The sequence below is a fragment of the Loxodonta africana genome, chromosome 8 (genome assembly GCF_030014295.1).
Source record: "Loxodonta africana isolate mLoxAfr1 chromosome 8, mLoxAfr1.hap2, whole genome shotgun sequence".
Lineage (NCBI taxonomy): Eukaryota > Metazoa > Chordata > Mammalia > Proboscidea > Elephantidae > Loxodonta > Loxodonta africana.
The window spans coordinates 105,610,796-105,625,247 of NC_087349.1; the positions used below are offsets into that span (position 1 = coordinate 105,610,796).

The following is a 14,452-nucleotide window of genomic DNA, read 5'->3' on the forward strand; positions in this document are numbered from 1 at the left end:
GGAGAAACAGTCCTTTGAGATTGAATTGCATTGAAAATTGTGGTGTTTGGGAAAGATTACTAGGTTGTCTGAATTCTTAATAGAAATTTCAGACACCCTGGAGACATTCTATAAGCAAAAGGGTTCTAAATGGAGAAAAACGGGCCCCTCACCCAGCAGGGACCACCTCTTATTCTGGGCTGTGGTGCAGGGACTTGAATGCTGCAGGGATGACTAAAATGTTCAGTGATAATAGCCATCATTTACCCTGAAGGAGGATACAACTGGATCCAGCTGAATTTATTTGGGGGAACTCAAAAGATGGCACTTTGTGGGCACTCACTTCTTCGGGGCCATTCTACACACATTCTAGCCCTTCTAATCTCAGGTAGATTAGAGGGGGCTAGGAGAGACAGAGACCACAGCCCATACCCATTGCCGTGGAGTCAATTCCGACTCATAGCAACCTCATAGAACAGAGTAGACCTGCCCCTTAGGGTTTCCAAGGAGCAGCTGGTGGATTCAAATTGCCGATCTTATGGTTAGCAGCCGTAGCTCTTAACCATTGCACCACCAGGGCTCCAAGAGTGTAGAAATAAATGACCCCTTGGTGAACCCAATTTTTGTTCTCATCTTCCCAGTGTGAACCTAGAGCTACAGAATTTGCCATGAGGAGAATATTCATTGTCGTGCCTAGGAGGGAAGCTCAGTAACAACTGGTTTCTTCAAGAACAGCTTTCGTCATTGGCATCTCCTGACCTACTGGTTGTCTGTTTGCCCCCACAGAATCTCTATCAGAACAGGTTTTTGGGCCTGGCCGCCATGGCGTCTCCATCTAGGAACTCACAGAGCCGGCGCCGGTGCAAGGAGCCGCTTCGCTACAGCTACAACCCTGACCAGTTCCACAATGTGGACGTCAGGAACGGCCCCCACAACCCCGTCACCATCCCCCGCTCCACAAGTGACACGGACTTGGTCACCTCAGACAGTCGCTCCACACTCATGGTCAGCAGCTCCTACTACTCCATAGGGCACTCGCAGGATCTGGTGATCCACTGGGACATAAAGGAGGAAGTGGATGCTGGAGACTGGATCGGCATGTACCTCATTGGTAAGTACAGTGTCATCTGACTGGGCCACTGACTTAGACCAGCTAACGGTGTTCCACAGAACTTCGGTCTTATGGCTGTGGTGTGAGAGTTCAACAAGTACCTTATTCATATTTCACTTTTACATGTTGTATTAGTCAGGGTTCTCCAGAGAAACGGGATCAATAAATTATATAGAGAGAGATTTATTTTAAGGAATTGGCTCATGCAATTGTGGGGGGGCTGGAAAGTCTCAAGTCCGTAGGACAGTGGCAGGTGGAAGCTCCAGCAGGATGTCTTGAGGCAGAATCCTTCTGCTTGGGAAACCAGTTTTTGTTCTTAAGGCTTTCAATGGTTTGTTTGAGGCCCACTCACATTATGGAAGGTAATCTACTTAAGCACAAATGATTCAAATGTTAATCACATGTACATATCTTCACAGCAATATCTACACTAATGTGTGACCAAACAGCTGGGCACTATAGCCTAGCCAAGTTGACACAAAAAATTAACCATCACACATATGCTTTAATATTGTAATTAACTTAATCAGAATGCACCATCAGATGTGTTAAACACCAGATTTTAACACACTGAAGGCCGCCCCGCCCCCATGCATTACCTTGCTTTTCTGCAGACCACAGGATAAAGCTTCTCCTGCCATCCCTATCCAGTGGAAGAAAATCATGAGCTAGCAGCATGAGGTGTGTTTAAAGACAAGTGTCATTACCATTCGCAGCTACACAAGCTCTTCTGCTGGTAAATAAATTAGTATCGAAGGCTTGTTTTTAAATCCATGTGTTTATGAGACCAAAGCAACACCAAATAGACAATCAATGTATGCACATCTATGTGGGGGTAATTTCACTTTTGTTTCTGACATAATCATTGGCCTCTTTTCAACCAGCTCTTTCAATATTCTTGTGCTGTTGCTGGCTGCCATCAAGTTGGTTTCCAACTCATGGTGACCCCATGAACAATGGGATAAAATGTTGCTTGGTCATGCGTCATTCCCATGATTGACTGGAGATTAGACTGTTGTGATCCATAGGATTTTCATAGGCTGATTTTTCAGAAGTAGATAGCCAGGCCTTTCTTCCTAATCTGTCTTAGTCAGGAAGCCCCGCTAAACCTGTTCAGTATCATAGCAACACGCAAGATACCACTGACAGGCTGGTGGTGGCTGCACATGAGGTACATTGGCTGGGAATCAAACCTGGGTCTCCCACATGGAAAGTGAGAATTCTGCCACCGAACCACCACTGCTCCCATTCAACGTTTTTACTGTTCTTGTATTCAGAAGACATGATGGAATTAAACATATCGTCAGAGCAATACACCACAGACGAAGGAACAGTGTGATGGTGGGAAGGGAAGTGACTGTGCAAACCCATGGTGGTGAAGAAAGGTGACTTGCTTTATCTTATGCACAGCTTTATTCAAAATTATGAAAGTTCCAAAGTTGAAAGTTCATTAGAAGAGACTTTACCTGATTTTTCTCCAGTCTGTGCAAACGAACCAAACTGTGCAAATAAATTGGATGCTAATGCAACTTTTTGTAAAGGTTTTACCATTCTCATTCATTGGTTTTGAAAATAAATTTTACAAATTTGAAATTGTGAGAATAAATTTACATTCAATTGAATTTCATCTATTTGACATGTTAAAATCAGGTGTCGTGGAAATGGATTCATTCACCCCAATAGTAAATCAGCAAGCAAAGGTGTAATTGTTGGGGAGAATCACATAAGCCCAGAGAGTCACCCACCAAATAACTGAGACCAGGCCTTCTGCTACGAGTCCATGCAATGCATGGTTTACAAACACTCGGACACACAGTGTCAGATTTAACACCATCCAGTATCAAAAGAGGTAATGCTTTGTTATGAGTATTTTATAACCCAGACCATTTTTTTCTTATAAAATGAATGACTTTTTGTTTTGGCTAACTAGCTGTCAGGCAAATATGTGTGGGTCTGGGTTGTACCATCAGCTTAGCCAGCATATTTACATATTATTGTGAAGATGGAAAAACATGTTTTTTGAAATTTTTTACACAAGGAGTTGTTATTCTCTACACTGAACTTCCAAACAGGGAGAATTCAATTTGCTTGAAAAATAGTTCTTGAACAAAAGTGTTTGAAAACCATCGACCTAGAATGGAGATAGAGAAATAACAGCCCACCCACCACATTTTATTTAGTCCACGTGGTTGTGTTTTAAATTTAATTATCAGCTTTTAAAAATGTAGCAATTTCATACAGAAATTCGGATTTCTAGCTTCTTTCTGAAAAGTTTCCAGTTTGGTAAACCAAGCCTGTAACTCCGTTTGGCTATCATCAACTGGAGTTGAGCAGTTGCCGCCCCCTTTAGACTGGCCCGCATCCTTCAGCTTTGCCACAGCCCTCCTCTCCCCCCCAACTTTAATTATGAATATTAACCTATTTAGCATCTTAGATAATTAGGTTTTTGACCCCACATCTATTTTTTTAATGTAATTTATTTTATTTTTGTTATTGTTGAGAATATACACAGCAGAATATATACCAATTCAACAGTTTCTACATGTACAATTCAGTGATGTCGATTACATCTTGCCCCACATGTAGTTTTGAATCTACACTTTATGGCTATACTTCCACAGCTGATGGGTGTTGGTGCCATTCCCCGAGTTAGGGAACGGTAGAAACAGAAGCGTGTTTGGGGAGGAGGCAATGAGTTGGATGTGGAATATACTGAGCCTGAGGCACCTGAAGGCTATTCATCCATGCTAAAGGAATGGATGAGCCTGAAGCTCTGCCATAGATCTGTGCTGTGGGGTGTATATTTGGGCTCGTTGGCGTCCTGGCTGTGGAACTTGTTTACCTGTGGATTGTGCATAGAAAAGAGTAACAGGAAGTCCCTGCCAAAGAAAAAGGCAGAGGAGGAGGAACTCAAAGAGGAGATGTAAGAGTGAGGAAGATGTATGACAAAAGCTAGGAGACCACGTCATAGAAGACAAGAGAAGAAGCTGTTAGAAAAAGGAAGGGACGGTCAGTAATATCAGACATCAGAAGGCTCCCCTAATGCATGAAGAAGTCTGATGTTCATGTGACATTTTGACTGAGACAAAAGTAAACACAGCCCACCGTCTTAGCATCTTAATTGGGGAGTTTGTTACTCTCATAGTATTTGCAGATATATAACTGTGAAGATATTTAATGCAAATGCCAACACTTTCAGCAGTGTAGCATTTCACGATTTCCGAATCCAGAATTAACCGTGGATCTTAAATGTTCATGATTTGTAAGGCATTAGTAACTTGTCTTCCAGATTTGCAGTGCCTTGGCAAAGATCAAATCGTATAGATCCAGCCCAAGAATTTTAAAGGTGGCAATTACATCTAATCTGTCATTTCAAAAATGAAAGGACTGCCAATTTAGGGACTCCCAAGGCCATAGAGCGGTGTGGCCCGGTGGCAGAACCTACATTGACTTAGGAATACCTCAGGCTCATTCCGGTGCAGGGTCAAGTATGGGCCATCCCACGTCAGTGGACCATGTACATGTCCAAGTGTGGCCAGGGTGGTGATGTCTTTGGCATCATATGACCTCTAGAGCTGTCAAGGCGAACATGTCTTTTCTTCTGCCACAGCAGAATGCAATGTTTGGATGTCACCAGTGCTGTCCTTAAACAGGAACCGAGCGTTGGGACAATAGCAGTAACATTACTGTTAGTATAAAAATGAAATAGCATTTGGTTGCCATCATTTATGGAGCAGTTCATGATCCACTAGATGAGAATGAAGAATGATTTTCTCCCCTGGTGGCATAGGGTGGGGACAGTCATGAGGTTTTGGTGACCAATAGACCTGGTATAGAATCATACTCAGCCGCTGGCCAGATATATGGCCTCAGCCAGTTACAGACTCCTGAGCTTCAGGCCCTTTATCTCCTAAATGGAGAAAAAAAATGCAGCTTTCTTCTCAGGATCATTGAGAGGAATTGATGAGATAATGCGTTTACTGCCTGGCGATCAATACATGGTAGATTTGTGACTTACCTTGTCAGGTAGCGGCGTTCTTTGGATGCATCATAGCAAATTACCCTAATTTCTAGGCTTCTTTCAGTCTAGTCTGGGCCCTTAGATGTGTACTCAACTGCTTAAGTGTATGTTATAGACAAAAGCTTCTTACCAAACGAACAGGGACCTGGAAAATGTTTTGTAATGTCAGTAAATGGACAGAAACTCCTGATATGGTCAAAAGCAAGTACTTGAGTCAGTTTGGTTAGAAATTAGTGTATCCAATAAAAGATTTTGCAGTCATTCATTCAGTAATGCCTACTTGGAGCCCTGGTGGTGCAGTGGTTAAAAGATCAGCTGCTAACCAAAACGGCGGCAGTTGCGCTAAAGTTGAGATACTCTGCCCTACACTCATACTCCTATTTATTTGTTACTATTGGTTCTTAATGGGAAAATTGGTGGTTCAGTGATAGCATTCTCTCCTCGCATGAAGGAGACCCAGGCTCGATTCCCAGCCAATGCACCTCGTGAGTAGCCACCGTCCGTCTGTCAGTGGAGGCCTGCATGTTGCTAAGATTGATGCTGAACAGGTTTCGGTGGAGCTTCCAGGCCAAGACAAACTAGGAAGAAAAGCCTGGCAATCTCCTTCTAAAAATCAGCAGATGAAAACTCTGTGGATCACAACAGTCCAGCTCAATCTGCAAGTGATTATGAGGTTGACACAGGACCAGGCAGCATTTTGTTCCATTGTACATGGGGTTGCCATGAATCAGGGACCAATTTGACAGCAGCTAGCAACAGCAACAAATAAATGAGGAAGCCCCTAAAAGCACAGAGGAGGTCCTCTTCACCAGCATATCCCTAGGGTTTAACACAATGCCTGGACTGGAATGAAGTGCTCAATACACATTTATCAGGTGCATTAATGAGCATCTGCCTTCTCAGAGTTATTGTATATGGGCACCTAACCATGACTACTAAAGTGAATATTCTGGTGATTGGAGTGGATAAATTCAGGTAAATACCACCTTTTAGAGAGTTGCCATACCGAGGCAAATTTCTCTCTGGGCGAGACTGGTTGTATCTGTACTGAAGACCCAGGGAGCTAGGAGGATATTATGACTTTCTGCAGAAATGGGTCAATCACTGTAAAAGACATATTATGCAATCATCTCAGTAACCCAAACAGGGCTGTGCACACACACTGTGAACATAAAGACAGGCAAATTTTACAAACAAGTGATTTTCCAAGGGATACAAACAGTTCTTACCGTTAATGAGGCAGAGATGGTGTTGCTGTGCTCGATCATCTTGCCAAAGAGCGGGGGCCTCCAGGAATGTAAGATCAACACAGCAGATTACAAGCACATTTATCAGTGATCTCATTTAATTCCCCCCTGTGAGGGCAGAGCTATTGCTGCCTCCCACTTTGCAGATGAGGAATCTGAGGCTATAGAAGTGACACACCTGGTAAGCGGTACAAAAAGACCTTGCAAATCGAGACTTCTTTGCACCTTATCACCGCCTGCTTCTTTAGCCTGACACAGGACGTGAACCTCAGGGTGTCTAAGAGGTAAAAAGGACAACCATGGCCTGTCCCTTCCTGCCCTCAGAAACCCCGTGTCTGGTTGTCCCTCAGCCCCTGAGGTGGATTGGGATGGTGAAACATGGTTTTCCTCACAGCCCCAGATTCATCTAGCTCCAGTGGTTATTTTCTAGTGAAGTAGAAAGTGCAAGGGCCCTGTAATGGATTGAATTGTGTCCCCCCACAGTTACAATGAAATCCTAACCCCTCTACCTGTGAATGTGACTGTTGGGAAATAGTGTCTTTAAAGATGTTATCAGTGAGGTTAACATGAGGTCATATCAGAATAGGGTGGGTCGTAATTCAATCTGAGTGGTGTCCTATAAAAAAGAAGAGACACAGAAAAGGGAAACAGAGGAAGGACTCGTGATGCTGCAGCTCCAAGCCAAGGAACACCTGCATCTGCCAGAAGCTGGAAGGGAGAATGGAACAGATTCCTCCTCAGAGCCTCAGAAGGAATCAACACGGCTGACATCCTGATCTCAGACTCCCAAGCTCCGCAACTGTGAGACAATAAATTTCTGTTCTTATAAACCAACCCCCCACCCCAGCGCTGTCGTGTCCATTCAGACTCATAGTGACCCTATAGGACAGAGTAGAACTGCCCCATAGAGTTTCCAAGGAGTGCCTGGTGGATTTGAACTGCCAACCCTTTGGTTAGCAGACGTAGCACTTAACCACTACGCCACCAGGGTTTCCAATATAAACCACTCGTCTTGTGGTATTTTGTTACAGCAGTCCTAGGAAATTCATGCAGGTCCCATAGAAGATGGAGTTACAAGTCATATCCCTGTCTTAGTCTGCACTGAAAGCGTGGTGTCTGGGACCAAGGAGGTGATCACCGGCTGGGTCTTCATGGATCTTTCTCTCCAAGAAGGCTGCAGTCCATTCTGGGCACCAGCTTTAAGAAGGAGATTGATGGGTTGAAATGTGATGAACAGGGAAAGAGCAGGAGAGGGATATGCATGCAGTCACCCACTAGCTTCTCTTGGTGTCTCCATGCAGTAGGCTCTACGGGCTTTGAATACCACGTCTGGATGCCTGCCCTGACCCGCATTCTCCAGTCCTGTGCTCCCTTCCTCCCTCAGGGCCTCCCTGGCACCCTGTTGGCCTCTCCCTTGCTACTTTGCCAGAGCACCTGTTCTTTTCCTTCATATACTTTATCACAATTTATAATAATATACAAATATTTTGTTTACTGCTTATTTATCTGTCGCCACAGTAGTTCGTAAGCTTTAGGTAAGAAGGGACCATATGGATCTTGCCCAACACAATGTTCTGCACCTTCCCCAGCATCTGGCAGAGAATGGAATCTTTTCAAACATCTATTGAATGAACAGATGAATGTGTGAGTCCATGAAGGCATGGATGGGTACATGAATGAGTCTTATACAGAGGATGATGATGGAACAGACTGTTCAGGCTGGAGAAAAGGCAATATGGGGTGGGGTCCATGAGAACTGTCTTCAGATGGAAAGCATAATTGGATGCTTTCATTATGCCTTGTACTCAATTCTGAATGGGGATCAGTTAGTAGAAGGTTTAGGAGGAAGACTTTAACACTGAGATTTCACGTATGTAAAAGCTGACACAAGTGGTTTGTACTTAGCTACTAATCTAAAGGTTGGCAATTCAAACTCACCAGATAGTTCCACTGAACAAAGCCCCGGCAATTTTCCATAAAGGTTAGAGCCAAGAGAGCCCTGTGAGCAGTAACACATGGCGTTGCCATCAGTTGGAATTGACTTGACAGCAACAGGTTTGGTCTTGGGTGTGGAAACGGTATTCAAAAGTTAAATGAATTGCTACAGAAGTAACTATTTCTCTGTTTCTGGAGGTGCTCAAGAACCAGCTAGGTGGTCACTTGCCAGGGGTGTTGTGGGGCGAAGAGGAGGTTCCTACACTAAAAGGCAGTTGGTCTAGATGGTGTATGAGGACGCTATGATTCTAGATGCCTTTTTTTCTGCTGCTGAGCTGGAGGTGGCATTATTGTTTGTTCTTGTCTTAAAAAACAAAACCTGCTATTGACTGATAAGTTTCTCTCCTCTGCTTTCTTCCTCTGGGGTTATAGATGAAGTCTTGTCCGAAAATTTTCTGGATTATAAGAACCGTGGAGTCAATGGTTCTCATCGGGGCCAGATCATCTGGAAGATCGACGCCAGCTCATACTTCGTGGAACGTGAGTACTTTCATTCTTTCTAGTGTTCGGCAGATGTGGGTGAGGCAGCATTCAATCACTTTGTTTTCCTTTCTCTTGCATTGCTTCCACTCCTTAGAAAGGTACCAAGTAGAAAAGATATTTAATGAGATTGTTAAAACTATTTCAGTAGAGCTAGCGAGCTCCAGAGCAATTGGGTAATAGCCATCTAAACTAACCCAAAGGGCCACTCCTTAAATACCCATGAAAAGTTTCGCTTGTACTCATAAACCTCTAAACCCAAGACCTTTTGGCTCCTCCTCTTTGATTTTCATTCTCCCATGTCGTCTCTGACTTTGCCATAGTCACCCCTTCTGTGTGCTCCCTTCCAGTTTTGGCTTGACTTGACCCAGTCCTTCAAGGCCCAGTCTTTTTGGCCCCAGCATGTCGGTCATATTCCACACTTTTACCTCATCTTTGGCTCTGGCCACAACTCCTCAGGAAGAAGATGATAGATTGCTCCCTTCAGCCTGTTTCTTTGATTCCTGATCTACAGACAGTTCTGGATGTATTAACATGTCATCATGTATTTTATTAAGATACTTTCTAACATATTCTTCTGTCTTCAAAATAAACCATTTTCAGAGGTAGGGCAGGATTTTTTTCATAGGTTCCCGTATTGGTACATTTCTCATTGCATGAGGAAGTACCTATATGGGACTTAAATATCTATATTTGCCAGCTGTGAAAAAATGCACAGATTACCCTTAGTCCACAACTTCTTCCCCTTCCACTTGGGTACTGGAGAGTGCTTTAAGGAACAAATCCCCTTGTCCACCTTGTGGTTCTTAGTGTGTGTTCATTCAATATAGCACTTCTGAAAAGAAATAAGATAGTCTATTATTTCAATTGCCCAGTTCTCAGAAGAAAAGATAGACGGCCAGGAATTTGAAGTTGTCTATTGTTATTTGTCTTAGAGTTCCAAGAAAAACTATATCCCCTAGCTTGTTTTATTCCCAAGTCTCTTGGTTTTCATTCATTCACTTAATAAATATTTTGTAACTCCTATTGTATTTCAAGGACTATAGATATAGAAGATGAAAGGCATGGTATCTGCCCTCCAGAAGGTTGTGGTGTCTGTTCCCAGCAATGACATAAATTCCCCTTTTCACATTGGCTAACACAGGATGAGTAGACATTCAGGAGATTGAATACTATCAGAGTACAGAGAGATATAGTTGCTGGCACTTGACTTTGAGTTAGGGATATTGAAATATCCAAAGAGAGATTTCCTTTCTCTTAATACTTATCTCCCTTACTCTAACTTTTATCCTGAAAATCTATCCTGCACAGTGATATCAGACAAAATGTGTTAAACCCAATTCTTCATCTGCCCCAAAGCTTCATGGCTCTTCTTTCCTACTGCATCAGCGGAAGCCTCTCTGCCCAGCTGCCAAGCCCAGACATAAACTCACCCTCATCCCTCAACTCCAGCTCTCCATCGACCCCAGAAGACACATTTTGCCCTAATCAGGCCGATCTCTTCCCCTGTCCCACAAATTTGTTGTTGTTAGGTGCCATCAAGTCAGTTCTGACTCATAGCAACCCTATGTACAATAGAACAAAACACTGCCCAGTCCAGCACCATCCTCACAATCATTGAATGTTTGAGCCATTGTTGCAGCCACTGTGTGAATCCATCTCGAAAAGGGTTTTCTTCTTTTTCACTGACCCTCTACTTTACCAAGCATGAAGTCCTTCTCCAGGAACTGATCCCTCCTAATAACATGTCCAAAGTAAGTGAGATGACGTCTCGCCACCCTCACTGCTAAGGCGCATTCTGGCTGTACTTCTTCCAAGACAGATTTGTTCGTTCTTCTGGAAATCCATGGTAGACTCACTATTCTTCGCCCACACCATAATTCAAAGGCGTCAGTTCCTCTTCAGCTTTCCTTATTCATTGTCCAGGTTTTACATGCATATGAGATGAATGAAAACATCATAGATTGGTCAGGCGCACCTTAGTCCTCAAAGTGATATCTTTGCTTTTCAACACTTTAAAGAGGTCTTTTGCAGCAGATTTGCCCAGTGCAATACACTGTCTGGTTTCATAACTGCTGCTTCATTGGTATTGATTGTGAATCCAAATAAAATTAAATCCTTAACAACTTCAATCTTTTCTCCATTTATCATGATGTTGCTTATTGGTACAGTTGTGAGGATTTTTGTTTTCTTTACGTTGAGGTGTAATCCATACTGAAGCTGTAGTCTCTCATCTTCATCAGTAAATGCTTCAAGTCCTCTTCAGTTTCTGCAAGCAAGATTGTGTCATCTGCATAATGCAGATTGTTAATGAGTCTTCTTCCAATCCTGATGCCCTGTTCTTCTTCCTATAGTCCAGCTTCTCAGATTATTTGCTCAGCATACAGATCGAATAAGTATGGTGAAAAGATACAACCATGATGCACACCTTTCCTGATTTTAAACCACAAAGTATTCCCTTGTTTTGTTCCAATAACTGCCTCTTGGTCCATGTACAGGATCCTCATGAGCACAATTAAATGTTCTGGAATTTCCATTCTTTGCAATATTACCCATAATTAGTTATAATCCACACAGTCAAATGTATTTGCATAGTCAATAAAACACAGGTAAACATCTTTCTGGTATTCTCTGCTTTCAGCCAAGAACCATCTGACATCAGCAATAATATCCCTCATTCCACGTCCTCTTCTGAATCCATGCATAGCAGCCAAAAAAGAAAAAAAAAATTTTTTTTAAACCCGTTGCTGTCAAGTCGATTTTGACTCATAGCGACTGTATAGTGCAGAGCAGAATTGCAACATAGGTTTTCCAAAGCTCTTTTTTTTTTTTTTTTCTTTTTACTGACTGCCACGCCTTTCTCCCTTGGAGTGGCTGGTGAGTTTGAACTGCCGACCTTTTGGTTCTCAACTGAGCACTTCACCACTGCGCCACCAGGGCTCCTACAAATAGCACCATTTAGCGTAAAGAATATGGGTTTGACTTGGGGATGAAATTGACTCCTGCTAGAGGTACTAATATAACCTTTCAAATTTCTACTAAGAACAAAAGAGATAAAAATTTGCATTAGCAATGATTATTAGGCTTAATAATTGACATAATAGTTGACTGTAGGTCATAATAGACATAATAGTTGACTGTAGGTCCCAACCTACATTGGAGGATTTGGGCGGACAGTCCTTACTACACGCCCACTTTCTTCCATTGGGTTCTAATTGAGAAATAGACTCAAGGATCCAATTCAGGATCAAAGTAGAGTGTAAGCTATCAGTGGTCCAGAAAAAAGCACAGCTTGCACGTTTTTATCTTTTCAGAATCAGGGAGGTAAGTATAAAGGAATAGGAAATGTATTTGGGGGAATTTCAATGTGTATAACTCAAAGTTCATGATCATACCAATGATCAGGAAGATGGAGCAGGACTGGGTACCATTTCATTCTGTTGCACATAAGGCCACTATGAACCAGAGCCAACTTAACAGCACCTAACAAAAATGACTCAAAGGTCCAGTGGCCACATCCCATAAAACTGTGTCCCCTCTGCACTTCAAAGGTCTGAAATCTGACTGTGGACTCATTCTGCACGAGCCAGTGCAAAAAAGGGAAATATGTGCTATAAATTAACCCAGCAGTAGTGTCATTCTTTTTGAGGTAATTTTCAACATTTCTGTGACATATGGGTCATTTTTTTGTATGTTTATCTCAAATAACAAATCATTGCATATAATTATCTTTACCAGTAGTGTGAAAATACATTTTAAATATTATTAGAACGATATCATAGTATAAAGTCAGCTTTGTAAAATACATAAAATATTGTCACAACCAAAAGAAAGGCAGTTAAGTCACAGTGTTCTATAAAAAACAAATGGTTCGCAAAGTGTGTTTTCAAAGTAACCAGAAGTTGAGCAGTTTGGATGAGTGAGTTTTTTTAATATTCTAGTGCAAACTTGACGAGATCCTGGTCCTGAATGTACATGTCAAACAAGCAATGTCTCCGTGCTTTGGGAAAATGGATGAAAATGAAATTTAAAAGGCAGATATTTATTTACAGAGTATTTTGCAAACTTATCGAACAAGTGATCAACATATTAAGAGTGTGTGATTCTGTACAAATGTAACATATGAAATAGTAGTCGTTTGTCAAGACCAAGTTCAATTGAGTTTGTAGATAATTAAAATGATTTAACTTAGGGCATATATGTAAATAAAAAAGTTAAAATGCTACAATGAATTATAGTTTTGGGAATCTGAATACATTAAAATTATAGATAATACACTACACAAATTTAATTTTTTAATGTGAAATAATTTCCATTTTCAAAAATGTCTGATTGAAAAAGTATCGAATTAACAAGTAGAAACTGGATGTACAAAAATGTCCTGATACAGTTACCTTCGTTAACACACAAAAGCATCAAAAGTGCTGCATACTGTATTAAAAATGCAAAATCCAGGCCATTATCCAGAAGGTTACATAAGTTGATGTTATAAACCAAAAATAAGATTCTTTGCAGTCTCTAGGTAGTAATAACCATATTAGTCTAATTGGCAAACTCTGCCCTCCTAAAATTAAAAATAATTTTGCAAACTTTGAAAACTGGCCCGACTTCAAATGCTGAAGTACAACAGAAGGCTATTCTCTCTACCCTATGATTAAATTAAAATAATGAACTAGAATGAGCTTTGCATTTTTTTTTTATTTTTCATTTTCCCCTTTATTTTTTCCTTTTATTACCCGGTCTTATAAGAGTGGAAGTACATTGCCGATTGCCTAGAATGTCTAATGTCGCCTTTCTTTTGGGGTTATGATTCAATTTAGAACTGGGTAATTGCTATTGAGTTATATGATTTTTTTAAATAGTTTAACTAAATCAGATTTTGAAAGTACCACCAAATTAGGAGTATTCTAAGCATATATTTTTCTGCACTCTCCATGGAATTACAGGCATGATAAAATACAAAAGAAAATGAAGCCTGCATCATTTCCTTTCCTCTGGCATAATTTTCCCCATGTGGGCACCTGACTGTAGCAATAATTGCTGTAACATGAGAACTGTAAAGATGTGAATTTTAAAACTGATAAATGACCTGGAGAAATTTTAACTTTATCCATCCTATCAAAATCTTCCAATGCTGTACTATTAGAGTAACTCAGTTATTTACTTTTTAATATGTGCAGTTAGGCTCAGCTGGCCAGTTTCAGACCTTCAGGTGGAGTTATAGTCCTTGTTGATTTGTTCTCTTATCAGAAGTCCTTCAAAATCAAGGCTTGAATGCCCTAGAAACAAACACGACAAGGAGATTTTGAAGGGAAGGCATTTTTGTTTTGATCTTTGGCCCAGATCTGCTCTGTGTGTCTCTCTCTTCATCCAGTAAGAGGAAGAATAGTGCGTTGTTGTCAGTTGCCATGAGTTGACTCCTACTCATGGTGACCCCATGTAAGACAGAATGAAACTTTGCCCGGTCCTGCACCATCTTCACGATAGTTGATATGTTCAAGGCCAGTGTTGTGGCCACTGCGGATTTCGAGTGCCTTCCAACTTAGGGAGCTAGTCTTCTAGCATTATATCAGGCAATAGTCTGTTGTGACCCATAAGGTTTTCAATGGCTTATTTTGG

General features: G+C 41.5%; 1 protein-coding gene across 1 annotated transcript in view; it reads left to right on the top strand.

Moving 5' to 3' along the window:
- Positions 1-768: 768 nt before the first annotated feature.
- HECW1 (HECT, C2 and WW domain containing E3 ubiquitin protein ligase 1) overlaps positions 769-14,452 on the top strand; it is a 246,240-nt gene continuing 232,556 nt past the window's right edge. The window contains exons 1-2 of the mRNA XM_010587155.3: positions 769-1,090; positions 8,726-8,833. Coding sequence (XP_010585457.1) covers positions 802-1,090; positions 8,726-8,833 — 397 coding nt within the window. The 5' untranslated portion in view covers positions 769-801. The remainder of the gene's footprint in view (positions 1,091-8,725; positions 8,834-14,452) is intronic.